Raw genomic sequence first — 15294 nt, forward strand, 5'->3', positions numbered from 1 at the left:
TAGCAGATATATAATGTATAGCCTATCTCATGCACTGGTGAAACATGGTTCTACCAAACGATGTGTCCTTCTTTTAGAGTTTGGAAATGTGGTCACCCTAATTTAAGGCTTAAATTAACATTAAATTTTAAGCACAGATTGTACTGCAATATCATCATGCAATCTAATAGGCTAAGTCTCTGCAAGTTATAAATTTGACTGACGGCCTTAGCGTCAACGGGAATAATGTTTAACGTAAATCAAACGAAGTGCATGGAAGCCGAAATCACCAACCCAGACACGTGACCGCATTATCTATATAATTTGTGATGTAACAATGTGCTCACGTCGGTTCTTTGCGTAAATGACATTTTATATTTCACTTGCGCCGCAATTGCATTGTTGAAACTTTGAAGCGGACCTTTGGTGAAAATAGTTGAGTAGCCCTGATATAGTGTACTCGTTATTTTTTCAATCTTGAAATAGTCCGAGGCTTGATCAGTTTGATTCTGTAAGTACAAAGATGTTTACTTCTCTGACTGGCTCACTCACAAATGAGTTCAGCTAATATTTATCTTACACTCAAGTATTGCAACCGATATATTTATTTTTACTCGTCATTATCAAAGTTGATAATTAATTTGAGCAGCAAAGGACAGACACAATAGTTTAGGTCACGCAAAACAACGTTTCGTGTAGCCTTTACGGTAGATGGGATATTGTCTCTAAAAGATCATTTGTCCGAAATTCTGCTTTAGAACTACTAAGAGGATTAAAGTTGTGCCAGTTTATCAAAGAAGATTCAATAATAACAGTTTTCCTTCCAACAACTTTACCGAACTGAGTCTACAGTTAATACTTAAATTGGCTCAAATCCCGAGAGATATATATACAAGGTGGTCGCTAGAAAAACAGAAAATTTGTCAAACAGATATTTATTTTTACAAAGAATAACATTTAAAAAGTTTTTACAGGCATATGTTATACTATACTCGGAGATACTCAAAATGTCGTCCGTGCACTTCAAAACAATGAGCTAACCTAGAAGCCCAAGCTCGTGTAGCGTCTTGAAGGTTAACTTGTGGGATATCGTTTCAATTCAACCTTTTCGCATTTTATTCGTGATCTCATCTGACCTTCAACTTTTCTAGCGACCACCCTGTATTTCTACTTAAAATTGTTCAGTCGGATAACATTTTAGAAACAATGTCCAGGGAAGAATAATGCATTTCAGAGCAAAGAGGAAATACCTTAATCATATTTTGGCTAGGAAAGTATTTAAATTATTTAGTTACCATTTCAATTCAAATGAGAATCTAAAAACCGGCCATTAAAATGTATGGAACTCCAACGAAATTTTTGTGTTTGGGGTATAAGAAATCCATTTCAAGACCAGTGTGCTGTAAACAATCGTGGGCGCTTCAGAAGTGTGTGTACCAATATAGAGGTAACTAATTTTGTTCGCCTACTTTACATCAAGTTGTGTGAAGGGGACGGTAGCATATTATGGTCAGGGGGTATATAAAGTTGGCTAACACAAACAGTCCCCGAACTCTTAATATAACTAAAATAAGGAAAATAGGAATAAAATTATGGCCTAACCCGAACCTGGTACACACATACTTCGGGAGTACCCAAATAGGGCATGTATAGGGTGTATGATATTCTTAAATATATTTTCTTTTTTGTCAAGTGTAATAGATTTCCAATTCGTTGGTAATGACGGCTAAATTAATCACCTATCGCCGCAAGTCGGGCGTTTATGATGAAGAACCAGAAGGAGATTACGTGAAAATGAAGTCGCTCCATGTCAAACATCCTTTTATTTCAAGGCATCCTTACGAACGAATTTTTCCATTTGAACGCACAGTCTCGTCTTCAGGTGGGGGAAAATGCTACTCACATTTTCATACAATGCTCGTTCACACATTTCGCTACAAACAAGGTCGTGTACAAGCATCTACTGATATGCAGGGAACTACTATTCTGAAAACTGAAATTTTTGCGATTCGGCATTACCTTATCAATTTATTACACCTTGCGTGAGGTGGTGATTGAACCCGAGACGTGCTGCCTGCGGTGCCAACATAGTTAAGTCTATCGGTGTAACTGCTAGGCTAAAGATGGGAAACCTTTTTCAGTGAATGAGTAAATATATTTTCATTGTTAGAAATAAGACTGTGGGTCATAGATATTTCATCAAAGTTTGCGTCAATCAAACCTGCTGTTTCATCTTTATCGTAAGTCTTGTAATTTTGGTTGGTACTGGGGAGTTTTGTGCTTTACACACGGAGCGCTTACGCCCAAGAAGGTAATATACTACCTGTGTTCAAAGACACTTTTTTTAGGTAGATCACTTTTAAAGTATTTATCTAGTGTGGCTTCTCAAACAATGTAACCTGGAATAGTTTAAATTTTAAAAGGCGACTTTTCCGAGTCTCTAAATCTATTTTTTGTAGATGCGAAACTCGTCCCAATCGCCAAGATAGATGAAGATAAACTTGTAATCGACGAGGAAGCTCTGACAACAATTTTGACAAATCCAGAAGTTTCTGAACTTCCAGTAGCCTTGCTATCAGTTTCTGGAGCTTTCAGAAAAGGAAAGTCATTTTTACTCAACTTCTTCTTGCGATACATGAGACAAAAAGGGGTGAGTACGCGGTATTGCTTGTCTTTGGAACTTGCCTATTACCAGTTGTCCGTAACAGTATTGCGTTTTGCAAAAAATATAACGAATTATTTCCGATGTAAAAAGCGCATTGGTCGTGCAATTTCAATTCATTTCCATCCATTCAAAATGTGTCTTGCTGTTTTTTGATTGAAAAAATTGTTTTCTTTAAAAATGATGCTATTGAAGAAAATCAAACCAGCGACCATTTTCCAAATAACCCCCTGACCTTGGCAAATAGCAAAATCCCAGTCAGTTGCAGTACCAAAATTACTCTGTACGACTACATAATTGACAGTTTTGGGAGTAATAATGTCTTGCGCTTTGCTGTATATTCTGGTACAATAGTTTCTAAAACTCCTTGATGACATTAAAAATGGTGAAAATCCGTCTACAATTTTGTTCAAAAATGTTTGCGCAACTAGGAGTTCATTAAAAGCCGCACAACCGCATAAGTGAATTCTTAAATTATTTACTTCAGTACAATAATCCCGACTGGCTTGGGAAAGACAACATTGCAGACGGTTTCAAATGGAGAGGAGGAAAGGCTCCGGTGACCCAAGGAATAGTTATTCTGAATGAACCATTTATCGTTGACGTGGAAACCCAAAAGGTAAAAAAACAGACAGTTATTCTCTGTGAAAATTCAAGTTGCTGCTTTCTGAAATAAGTAACCGTTGTGGAGTCGGAGTCCGGACTATTTTATGGTAATAAAACCGGAACCGATATCACATTCACAGACTTTCTAATTTCGATTGATGTTTCAGAATTTCCTACCAAAACGGAATATATTGGGCTAAATATAATTCATTTATGGTCGAAATTTTTTATTCATATTCGCGAGTGGTAAGTCGAATTTAATAATGTTCCTAAATTGTACTCTGCGAACACAAAATTTCGTTTAAACCAGGATTGGATTTTAAATGAACTTGGTATTTGTTTTCTTATAAAAATCTCTCTTCTCATAAACTTTTGTTAAGTATGAAATGTTTAATGTAATAATTCATCCTATTCTGCAAATAGTTAAATATTATCATACTTCACTTTATGCTATTGTTTCGACATTGTCAAATGGTTGCTTGCGAACTACATACCTGAAACCAATAAAGCGGAGCTAAAATTGTATGACGTCAATTGTTAGCTGTTGTGCAATTGCAAATGATTTTCCGCGATATTCAAGTTCTAATTTGTTTGGCCCATACTCAAATCGTGAATAAACAGACTAATTTGGAAGGTTTTTGTTTATTTTATAGGTTGCTGTATTTTTGATGGACACTCAAGGTTTATTTGACAGCAACTCAGATAGGAGACTTTGCACTCAAATATTTGCTTTAAGCACTTTGCTCAGCTCAATTCAAGTCTTCAATTTATCACAGCAAATACAGGAGAACGATTTGGAGTATTTACAGGTTGTTTTTGTTTATATAAAGCCAACTACGTGAAGTATGACACCTGTCAGTATGTCGGCGCAATATGGCTTGGCTGAATAATAAATCTTTAGATGATCAATTTGTAATAAACAAATATTTTGATGGAAAATTAAAATGAAAAAAATTGTTTTTGTGCATTTTAGCGATCAAAGATTAGTGAAATCATAATTACATCAAACTAATATTGGAAATTTCTAAAAACGGAGAAGTACTGTTATTTCACTCAATAATTCAAATAAAGTACGAGATTCTTTCAATTCTAAATATTGCATCATTTCGGGTATTTTTTGACAATAATTTCATCATTTCAGTGCTTCACTGAGTATGCAAGAGCAGCACAAGCCGCGAAAGCATCGCACGGGCCTTCCTTCCAGGTACCTTGGTTTTATTATATCAGTCTATCATTTTATTGTACACGGAGTGGATCTATGGATTGTTTTGTTACTTATCGATCTTAAGATCGGTAAGTATGTTGATAGATATTTGTCTGTCTTTGTTAGATGCACGCGATATCTCACGAAAGCGAGGTTGAATCTGCTCCAAATTTTGCATGTGCATTCATCATAGCTCGGATCAGAAGCCTATTGATTTTGGATAATTAAAATAATAGTTATCAATTAATTAGTGATGTGACACGCGGCGTCACTAGAGGGTCAGAGTGAATGAATGGGGAATCCCCTAACTTTCGATCGATAAGTCTTCGGTCTCCGAGCGATATTCTCGTTATTATGCTGTTGTTGTTGTTGGTAGTTTTCTGTTGTTCTTAAAATCACTATTCTCATTAACTACTGGACCAATTTCTTCGAAAGTTTCTGTGGTGAAAGATTTGATTTCATTTTTATTTATTTTAAAAATTTAGTTTTTTGTGTGCGATGACGTCATCAAAATTGCGCACTTTGTGGCGTTTCCTCGTTGGCGCAGTTGCTCTCTGGTGGTCAGGCGAAGTCGTCAAGACAGATTTCATATTCGTACTACTTCGTTTTGGCTATCGTGTCCACATACTTCATCCACTGCTGTTTCTACGGCTGTGATTTCGAAGTTTGGCATATTTTTACTGAAGTAGGAGTTGTATTTTTACAGTGCCCGGATTCGGAGTCGAAATCTTGAGCTCCGGAGCCGGATTCGACTGTAAATTCTCACAACAAGAAAAGCACTATTTTGGTCTCTCGCGCTTCTGCGATTAATTACCCATTAATCTATCGAAGGAAAAATTGCCTTCAAACACGAAAGAAAAAGTTACTACTGCTGCTAATTATTGAACACGGGGTGATCCCATGAATCTCTTTTCTCATTAACTACTAGACCAATCGTTTCAAAACTTTCAGTGGTTAGAGATAGTTGCTGTCGCTAGAAGGCTATTTATTTTATCTATTTCTGTGCGCTTTATGAGATTCGTTTTCGACGACGTCAACAAACTTGAAAAGTTGCGGATCGTGTAGCGGTTCCGCGATCGCAATTTAGCGATCTGGTGACCAGCGAAGTCGGGAGATTTTTGGCGAGAATCGGGACTGTGAAAGATTTGATATTATTTTATTTTGACTTTCGTGTCCATATATTTGAGCATTGTTCTCTTTTTTTTCAGCCGCCTGACATTTTTCCATATATTAATTGAAACAATTTTAATTTTAGAAACTAATGTTTGTCATACGGGACTGGCAAGAGTTGGAGGACCATGACTATGGGCTTGATTCTGAGACAGATAGTTCTGGCCGCACTGGATATTTGAACGATTTGTTATCGTGTGCGTCAAAGAATAGTGAATTAACAGCTGTTAGAAAATATCTTCATAAAAGCTTCAATGACATTCAATGCTTCTTTCTTCCGCATCCGGGGTTAAATGTCGCAGTGACGAGAAAAGATAGACAATTCAAAGGAGAATTAAAAGGTGAACTTGTCTTAAATATTAAAATAAATATATTGCTTTCCTAGTCGGAATTCTTCTCTGTTTGGCAGGCTTTATAAAATTATTAATTATATTTCAGACGTAGCAACAGAATTTCTCTATCACGTTCAAGTGTTGGCAGATTTGCTTCTTAATCCTAAACACCTTGTACCAAAGAAAATCTACGGTGAAGTCATAACAGGAAACTCACTGCTAAATTACGCGATTTCGTGCAGCAAAAGTTTTTCCAGAGGAAACTTACCTGAACCTGAAAGTATGATACAGGTACGAGCAAAGAAAACTGATAAAATTCAAAATTGATGCGCTTTAGGGAGATTATTTCAGAGGTTTAGGCCAGGGTGACCTTCAAATATTTTGGATTCAAACCCTATGTCTCCAAATCATCTAAATTGTATTAGATTAAAGGCAGAATAAAAGTGTATCGCCCCGAATAAACCCGTGTACTAACATACATTGATGTCTAACAATATATATGAAACTATGATGTTTGAATAGACCGGAATCGTCTGCGAAATTTATTACATCCTAAGTGAGGGGGTGGGCATGGTATTGGATCTCCTTTCTGAAGCATTGGATATCCCATAGTAGGATTCGACTGATCAAAGGTTTGTCAGGGCCATGTAGGAACGAATGCCTCTGATGCCTCATGAAATGATCAGCAAAACTTATATTCTGAAAACGATTTAACGGTTGGAAATAGTGTAAAAGTTTAGTTTATTAGAATGAAAGGTAAAAAATTCCTTGCTCTTCCTGTCACTTCTCATTCAATCAGTTCGACTCAGGCTATGCAGTTGGAGTTTAGCTGGTTCAACAATCACAGAAGTCAACGCAAGTCATCACTCCCTACTAAAAAAATTGTTTTTATAAACAATTTTACCGTGTACATGTACTCTGATTTGAAGTAAAGTATTTTTTCGCATCATTTGTCTATACAGTGAAAAACAAATATATTATATATCCTTTTTTAGAACTCTGCCGAAGTTATGAATCTGCAAGCATTAAACGCAGCTGTGGATATGTATGCATATGAAATGGACAAGGCAAGTTATCAATACCTGCTGGTTTATATATATAATGGGCAGATCGGTATTTCAAACTGGGCCCTCGATATCACAAAGCGGTTTTATTATTGTTATTAAACGTGGCACACAAAATAACTGATGGTAATGCGTTTACGGTATTTTAATAGAAAAGCAGGGGGTTACAAATGTTGAGAGTCTTTGGAAAGAAACAATGGATTATGAAATCTTGAAAACCACTGGTCTAGATTAGGGCTGAGCTTTTTCGAAAACCTGATGTTTTCAGAATCGAATCGAATCTTTTTTTCGGATCGAATTGAATCTCGAATACTTGGGAGTCAATGAGAGCTATGTAATTTCCCCCCCTTTTTCATTTTAATTGATCCTGTAATCAGGATAGGATGGATGTCAAGAGTCCTATGTCAGAATTGCGTTGAAAAATATGGCTTGTATAAATTGGGGAATTCATCTCAACCCTAGAGAAAGAAAAAAAACAAGATGACGGCGATTTTAAATTTTGCTCTGAACCGATTCGAATAATTTACTATGCTATGCTCAGCCCTAGTCTAGATGCAATATTTATAGCGGGTCCATTTTAAATTCAGTTTCTGACGTATTGTTTCCCGTTCTTTGACATCACCTCTTTCTAAACAAGGCTCTAAATGCCACTTGGCATGGGATTATTGAATTTTAAAAGTGAGTAAATTACGCAATTTGTTGGCCATGGTATTTAACAAAGCGCTGTTAAATACACTAATGAGGCGACTCACGATTGAGCACGAAACGAAATAACAACTGACAGGGACTCAGACTTTGTTCCGACAAACGACTGATATATTTACATTCTATGTTTGATAAGACATTATGTCTGCACACGCGCGCACTTTTACCGTATATATGGTAATAACACCATAAATTCTCTTATATCAGGCTCTAACAAAAAGAAAATATATGGAAGAAGATGAAGTAAAAGACCTTAATAAATTACTTGTGAAACAAAGCATGGACTCTTTCGACAAGAACTGCAGTACGCAATCGAAAGAAGCTGCAGAAAATGTCAGACGAAATTTAGTGGACACGTTGATGGAACAATACGAACTTTATAAACGAAGAAATTTCAACCAAGGGGTAATGTATTTAAATTTTAGAAACAAGTAAAAAAAAATGCGCCAAAATCTTATGAGTTTCATCTGAAGTTATCCGTAGAATTTATAAATGTTGGAGAAGTTCGAGTCCTTAGCCAGAACTTTTCAAAGGGGGGAGGGGGGTCTGAAATTTCTAATTGTCAAGTTAGTCTAGTCCGTAATAGCTAGCGGGGCGTGGGGTTTTCAAGAGTCTTGACTTTGAGGGTCTAAAAAGCGTGTCAAGCAACGAAAAATGGCACCTTGTGCACCAAGATGTCGCACAACCTGAACCCTAACCTGGTACACAACCTGAGTTCAGGTTGTGCGCCATCTTGGTGCACATACTTCAGGAGGTCCAAATATTTATTATAGTATGAATTTTATGAGATACGGGCATACTTTGTTGTGAATTTTTGTACAGAACCAGGGAAGTCAGGACTTACTATCATTTAGAATAAAAGTATTTAATATAAACAGCGAAAATTAAACTAGCAAAGTCATCAATGAATTATTCAAGATATATTTCTAATTCAGGAAGTAATCTCTCGCCAAGTTTCTGCAGGGGCGACTGCGTTGGTGCAAGAATATTCTACAGTAATGCTGGAGGTTAGTGTAATGAATGGAAATTTTGAATTTCCTGGATTCAGAACTTCAGACTTTTACTGGTAAAAATCGTTTGTCTGTTAGAGAAGTATATTATGAAGGTTCTCATCAACCTGGAGTCAAAGCCGATTCCGGACTATGAGTCAAAATTGCAAACCTGTGCCCGATTGCAAATTTTCCTCGACTCCAACCAGAGCCACGGCTACTACTCTTATCACATTGAGTAGGCAATTATATATATCATATTTTTCCAGATAGTAAAAAAGACAGCAATGGAGGAATCCGAACTGAGCGCGGTTCACAAACAAAACCATGAAATGGCGACCAATAAGTTTCAATCTAAGTTCCAGAAAAGTCGTGGATTCTATGAAGCGATGGAAAAACTCCAAACTGATATTAGTTCCTATTATTCCGTCGTGAAAAAACTTAACTTTGAAAAGTTAAACACTGAACGAACGCAAAAGGTATAATATTATGGTAAATCCCTGTGTGTTCAGAAATTGAATCTGTAGCCTACCCGACTATACAGGATATGATTTACATATTTATCCCTGGAAAAGGGAAAGCCGATATGACGACCTAATCATACTGCGAGTCCGCCATCCCTATTAAACCACTGAAATATCACTATTACAATCATGATGATTTCGAATGAAAACACTATTTCTGTATACTTGTCGCAATTTATTTTCGAGTTTCCATTCTGATATTTATTTTGACCAAAAATAATTGTCCTAAATGTCTACAGATTACGCCAAATTACGATTATATAAATTGTGCCTAAATAAAGTAGGAATGAGATACCAGATATTGCAGTTTACTTTACTGATTTTGACTATTGTTTTCAGAAAGAGAATGAAACCAAAATGATGATTCTCATCAGTGATTATTTAGAAAATTACAATGGAGGAATGTACGAGGTAATCTAGTTTACTCCATTTATTTTGACATTTCGTCTTCGAGGGAAGAAAAATAATTGCGTCTATCTGTAAGCAGTACGGTGGAAATTTGAATAAATTACCAATGACGAGGTTAAAAAACGGATGTTCAGGCTGCATACAGTGGCGAATCTAGGGTGTGGCAGCAATGTCTCGTGCCATGGGCGCCGTTTCGACAAGAGCGCAAAACGGTGAAAGATTTTAAATATAAAATGTTTCAATAAAATTAAAATCTCATATTTTCAATTAAATAATAACGGACTCAATTCAACAACAGTCGTTTAAATTGTCAGTCAGCGATCAAGTTGGCGAATTTTTAAAACTTTACCATAGGCGCCATTTTATGTAAGATACGCTACTGGCGGTAATATAATTTTAAAATCTTGTCCGCTTGGGAAGATAGATGATGCGCACAATGAATTGTTAGTAAAGCCTGAAAATTAACGGTGGTATTTAGGGTGTGTGTGACAGAACGTTCTTGTTTTATTCGAGTTATAAATTCGGAATGGTCGGAATATTCGAAATGACGAAATCTGGCATTAGTGAGTTCGATACAAAAGAGAACCTTTTCTTACAATTCAATTCTCCCCACTACTAAAAACCTTATTCTACATTTTCGAATATACAATATCGAGAATAATTGTTTCACACTTTTGAATAAGGAAAGCCAGTGCTGATTGCTAGTTTCAGCGATTCGTCGATTTTTAAAATCTTTCACCATTTTTGCTTGTTCGCCACAAAATCCTTATATTTTGTACATATTAAACGCCAACTTTATAAAAATTATATTTAGTCTACTATCATATCATACAAAGTCTACTATATAACTGTAATAAGCGTAAGCGTGTATCGAAAGTTCGGCAACGGTACCGCCTGGCATTATCTGTTTGACACAAAATCCTGACCTCAAACATGTCTCAGTATCCCAATGTAGCGAAAGTGGATTGTAACTATAGACTTTAATGGTATTTGACCCCTTTATATTAATAGTATGTTAAATTCAATGAACTATAAAAAGAATAAATAGCATTGACGTCCATAGTTACAATCCACATTCGCTACACCAGGGGTCGGGAGCCTTTTTGGTCAAGAGAGCCATAAAATATACATATTTTCAATTGCATTTCCGTGCGAGCCATATAACATTTCTTCACTTAATCAGGCCTGAAATGTTCACTCAAAAGTCAACACATACAATGTCAATATACATTTAATGTGATTTCTGATGCTGCATGTAGTCGCTGCGGGCCTTGAACGGTTGCTCACATGCAGCCCAAGTTGAAATCTACGATACTCATCACCCTTTTTCGTTTAGGCATCTCCGTAGTGTTTTTGAAACTCTATCGCTCTGTGATGTCACAATATATGTTCCAGAATCCCCTTTTTTGTCACAATGCCTGTCTGGTAATTATCTTACATAACATAGACGTGTGCTAGACACGCGTTCTCAAACGTATTGGGAATTTCCTGCCAAATTTGGCTATAAAAGAGTTTGAAATCCCGCAACAATAGTAAGCTTAGTCTTGGGATATTAGATTTTTCTGAGAGCCATATGCCGTCACCAAAAGAGCCATATATGGCTCGCGAGCCATGGGTTCCCGACCCCTGCGCTACACCAACAGCTCGGTAAAGAAATTCAAGTAATTAGTCTATGAAAACATAGTTGCCAGAAAATGACATTCTACATACGCGACAATGCATTTTTATATAATTTTTTAGTTCACAAAAAGCTTTGTTCATCCACCATATTTTGTCGAACGAGAAGTCAAAATTAGAGAAGATGTTTTGAAAAAATTTACGACTGAAGCTGAGAAAATATCTAAAACAGAAGCTAATATTTATAAAGAAATTTTGCGCCAGAAAATGAAGGAAGAATTTAATGCACTTGTAAAAAATAATGAAGAGAACAAGGTATGCTATAGCTATATTGAAAATACTCGAGATTTCTGGCAAGTAATGTTCTCATTTAGTCCTGATAGAGGATCAGGAGCTTTCAACAAACCGTTGGTTGCACTGCTTGTAGTATTTTCCCTGTAATTTCCCACCGGCCTAGTTCTTCTGCGACATACTCAAGTTTCCTGTGAACCAGAATCTATCGGCATTTTTATCGACAGTTAAATCCATATCCCAGCTTGTAAGTGCCGTTAAAAGTTGATTGTGACCCAATTATCCTCCGCACTTAATGTAAAAAATCGTGATCTGAGGCAGCACATAAAATTTAGTTTTGCGAGTCTGTTCATAAAATGTTGTTCAACTCTGATATTCTGTATGCATGCATTGAATGAGGGAGGTTTTCCTTATTTTTTCTGGACAAAGGAAAATCCGAAAAGGCGATTTATTGGTAAGGCGAACCACGACCAGTTCATGTCGGTTACGGGGAGGCTTGTTGGTGGAGGAAGCCGAAACTTACCAGCGCTTACACAACGACGATGGGGAGTCCGAAAATTCACTCGCACATAATTATCCCTCACGTGATTCGAATATGCGATGTGCCAAGGGCCGAACCGAAGCATATTAAAAAAACTCCCTTGAACCTTACAGATTTTATTATATAATGAATGCTTTTCAATTCTCTATGCCGCCTTATTTTATATTCAGACAACAATGCTCAAAGTTATCCATCAGAAGAAAAGAAGCCTTGCCGTGGAATACAGATTCCTTATGCAATTGGTGAGTTAGGAGTAAATCATCGCAATTTAAGAAAGATTCCTGATCTTTAAAACTATTCTATTCTTTCAAACTATTCCTAAGCTAACACTGGCTGCTTTTGCTGAGCCTTACCTGGACCAAAAGCTACAAATATGTCGTTTGAATTAAGATTCATAACGCAGAAGAATCAAAATGATTGATTTTAAAATGATTCTCAAGCATCACATTATGCAGTTAGTCAGTTATGCTGGAGAACCCAGGCGACTTAGGTTGCACGGCTATTTGTAAAGAGAATACCGGTACTGACCTTATTAACGTGACTTCAGCGTTGCTGAACACAAAATTGAAGTTACGGGTACAGACTACAAGTTTGTGAATTTCGGATACTGCCCTTTTATTAGAAGCGATTTATCAAAGATGACAGCGTCATACCATGGACAATGGGGTCGTATGGAAGCCAGCACCAGATACACCAGACTTCAGTTTAGTGCCACGATTTGTTTTAGTTGTGAAATATATTAGTTGATGAAACGAACGCTTCTCGTGCGACAAATATCAGAAAGAATTTTCAAATTTTTATTCAAAATGTCAATCTATTGTTTCAGGGGATGCGTGACGCCTACGTTGAACCCAAAGTCCTCCAAGTCATTCACGACAAGTTTGAGATTGTTTTAGCGGAAAGAATGATACGAGATGACGATATATTCCAGGTATGTTATTTACCCCTAGAGGATGAAATTCTGAAAAAAGGAGCCGAAGAACTGCGAAGTGACTTGAGGAAATGGTACAAGATAATTTTATCGACAAATGAGAAGAATAAGGATGTTTTTCTCAAAACGACAAGAGGTTCGAAAGCATTTCTTGCAGGAATTATTCAACCCAAAAAAGATGGAGATCATGTAGGAACCAGCATGTAAATCAGTATTAAATATGCATGGGAATTAATAGATACTCCCGTACTATGTGTACCAGATTAGGATTAAGCCATAACTTTATTTCGATTTTCCTTATTTTAGTTCTATTACGAATTGGAAACTGTCTGTGTTAGGCAAGTGAATATTTCCCCTGCCCATAGGTTTCAGTCCATGCATACAAGTTTATGTAAAGTAGGCGAAAATTAGATACCTCCATATTGGTACACATACTTCTGGAGCGCCGATTATTGCTGTAATAACATTTTGGGGCTGACTTAGCATGGGGTGCACCGCAATACAGCGTGAGATCTACCTCAAACTAATATACTGTGGTAGGATTAGAAATTTTAGAAACAAATTCTTTTAAGGTCGGACTCGCTATCTACAGGTTTCCTCATTCTAAAATCCAAGCTGAACTAAATCTAGAACGGGTTCGCTAATGGTCATGACATTCCAAAAACGGGTTCGTCCACTGAATCTCATTCCTACCACTGGCAATATAGAGTAATCACCGAATTGCAGCTGGATAGGCGACATATGGCGGTATACCATATGCTGTTGTAGCACCAATGTTCGTATATTATTCTATGCAAGAGACGTAATTGAACCTCATTTTGTTTTTCCATGATAACCATATAACAAACAACAACAGTTAGTAAGTTTTTTGCTATTGAATGCTGATCTTAAACTAATGTTTTTATTTTGATACAATGAATCGCATCCAATATTTAGTAATTTATAACGTGACTCACACTTGGCGGTTTTCAGCGGGGATTGAAGTTAGGAGTTGACGTTTTGTTTTCCGGTGTTATCAGAACCTTTCGGAGTGGTGAGTTGGGGTCAAATTCCATGGGTGATACAATTGGACTTGAAACTTTAAACCTGAACAGAATAAGCGTTACTTTAGCCAAACTCTGAGTCCGGAGTCTACATAAACTTTTGTCGACTTCGTTTTAACCAGGATTAGAAATTGAGTTTTTGAATGAGTCCCTGTTGATTTAAAGTATCTGCCCCATTTTTCGTCTATAGTATTTTTGGACACGGGACCGACCCATGAATAGTTTTGTTATTATAATGTTGTTGTCAGTATTCTTCTTGCTGTTTTTTTATTGTTTTTGTGACAAAATTGCGTTTCTGTTCAAGTACTCGGCCAATTGCCTCGAAATTTTCAGAGGTTAAGGATTTTTGATGTCGTTAGAAATTAATTTCATTTATTTCAAATATTTTTTTGTGCATTGTGGGATATAATGTTGTTGTTAGTATTCATCTTGCTATTTTTTCTTGTTGTTGTAAAAAATTCGCTTTCACGTTCAACTACCAATTGCATTGAAATCTCAGTGGTTAAAAATTGTTGATGTCGCTAAGAGGCTATTACTTTTATATATTTCAAATACTTCTGTGTGCTTTACGGGATTCGTTTTTCGCTTCGAAGTTTTGTGTGATGACATCAGCGAAATTAAAAATTGGCACCGTGCGGCGGTTCTACGATTGAAATTCAGCGAACTGAAGGTACATACTACTGGTACTGTAAAAGATTTGATACTATTTTAGGTTGGCTTTCGTATGCATATATTTGAGCATTGCTCACTTGTTGCAATCGTTACATTATGCTGTTTTATATATGTATTAAAAAAAATCTTCGTTTGGATTATATCAGTCAATTATTTACCTGTTTGTTAAACCTTAATTCTTCAAATTGAATCAAATTCGTTGTATATATATATATACTTTAGCAATAAATGCATATATGGAAATTCATACTAGAGTGATACACGTTGAAGCAGTGGTTCCCAAAGTCGATTGACCAGGGGGTCAAAATTAGAAGCGGAAGGATATTCGCGGGTCAGGAGAGGGTTTCGCCCACCAGGGGCCGATACCGTTAAATATAATTAAGATACCGATATAATTGAATTGTTGCGACTATACACTTGTACAAACTGTGATAATGACGTAACAATTGGCTGTGGCTAGGCCGCAAAAAAATAGTGTTAAACTGCTTCACTTAAGTTCGGCGGACCATATTAAATCGTTACGCAGACTGTAATTGGCCCGCGGTTTGGGTTCAGT

At 36.6% G+C, this 15294-nt stretch overlaps 1 protein-coding gene across 1 annotated transcript; it reads left to right on the forward strand.

Moving 5' to 3' along the window:
- The first annotated feature begins 1668 nt into the window (after positions 1 to 1668).
- LOC120348671 (atlastin-3-like) lies at positions 1669 to 14981 on the forward strand. The gene is made up of 15 exons (XM_039418872.2): positions 1669 to 1861; positions 2439 to 2629; positions 3129 to 3260; positions 3901 to 4056; positions 4389 to 4451; positions 5707 to 5962; positions 6060 to 6244; positions 6949 to 7020; positions 7930 to 8127; positions 8658 to 8729; positions 8981 to 9190; positions 9575 to 9646; positions 11384 to 11575; positions 12263 to 12334; positions 12919 to 14981. Exons 1-15 carry the CDS (start codon positions 1699 to 1701, stop codon positions 13228 to 13230), a joined length of 2346 nt encoding a protein of 781 aa, XP_039274806.2. The 5' UTR covers positions 1669 to 1698; the 3' UTR covers positions 13231 to 14981.
- The last annotated feature ends 313 nt before the right edge of the window (positions 14982 to 15294 follow it).

Source organism: Styela clava, chromosome 1 (genome assembly GCF_964204865.1).
Source record: "Styela clava chromosome 1, kaStyClav1.hap1.2, whole genome shotgun sequence".
In the NCBI taxonomy this organism is placed as follows: Eukaryota; Metazoa; Chordata; class Ascidiacea; order Stolidobranchia; family Styelidae; genus Styela; species Styela clava.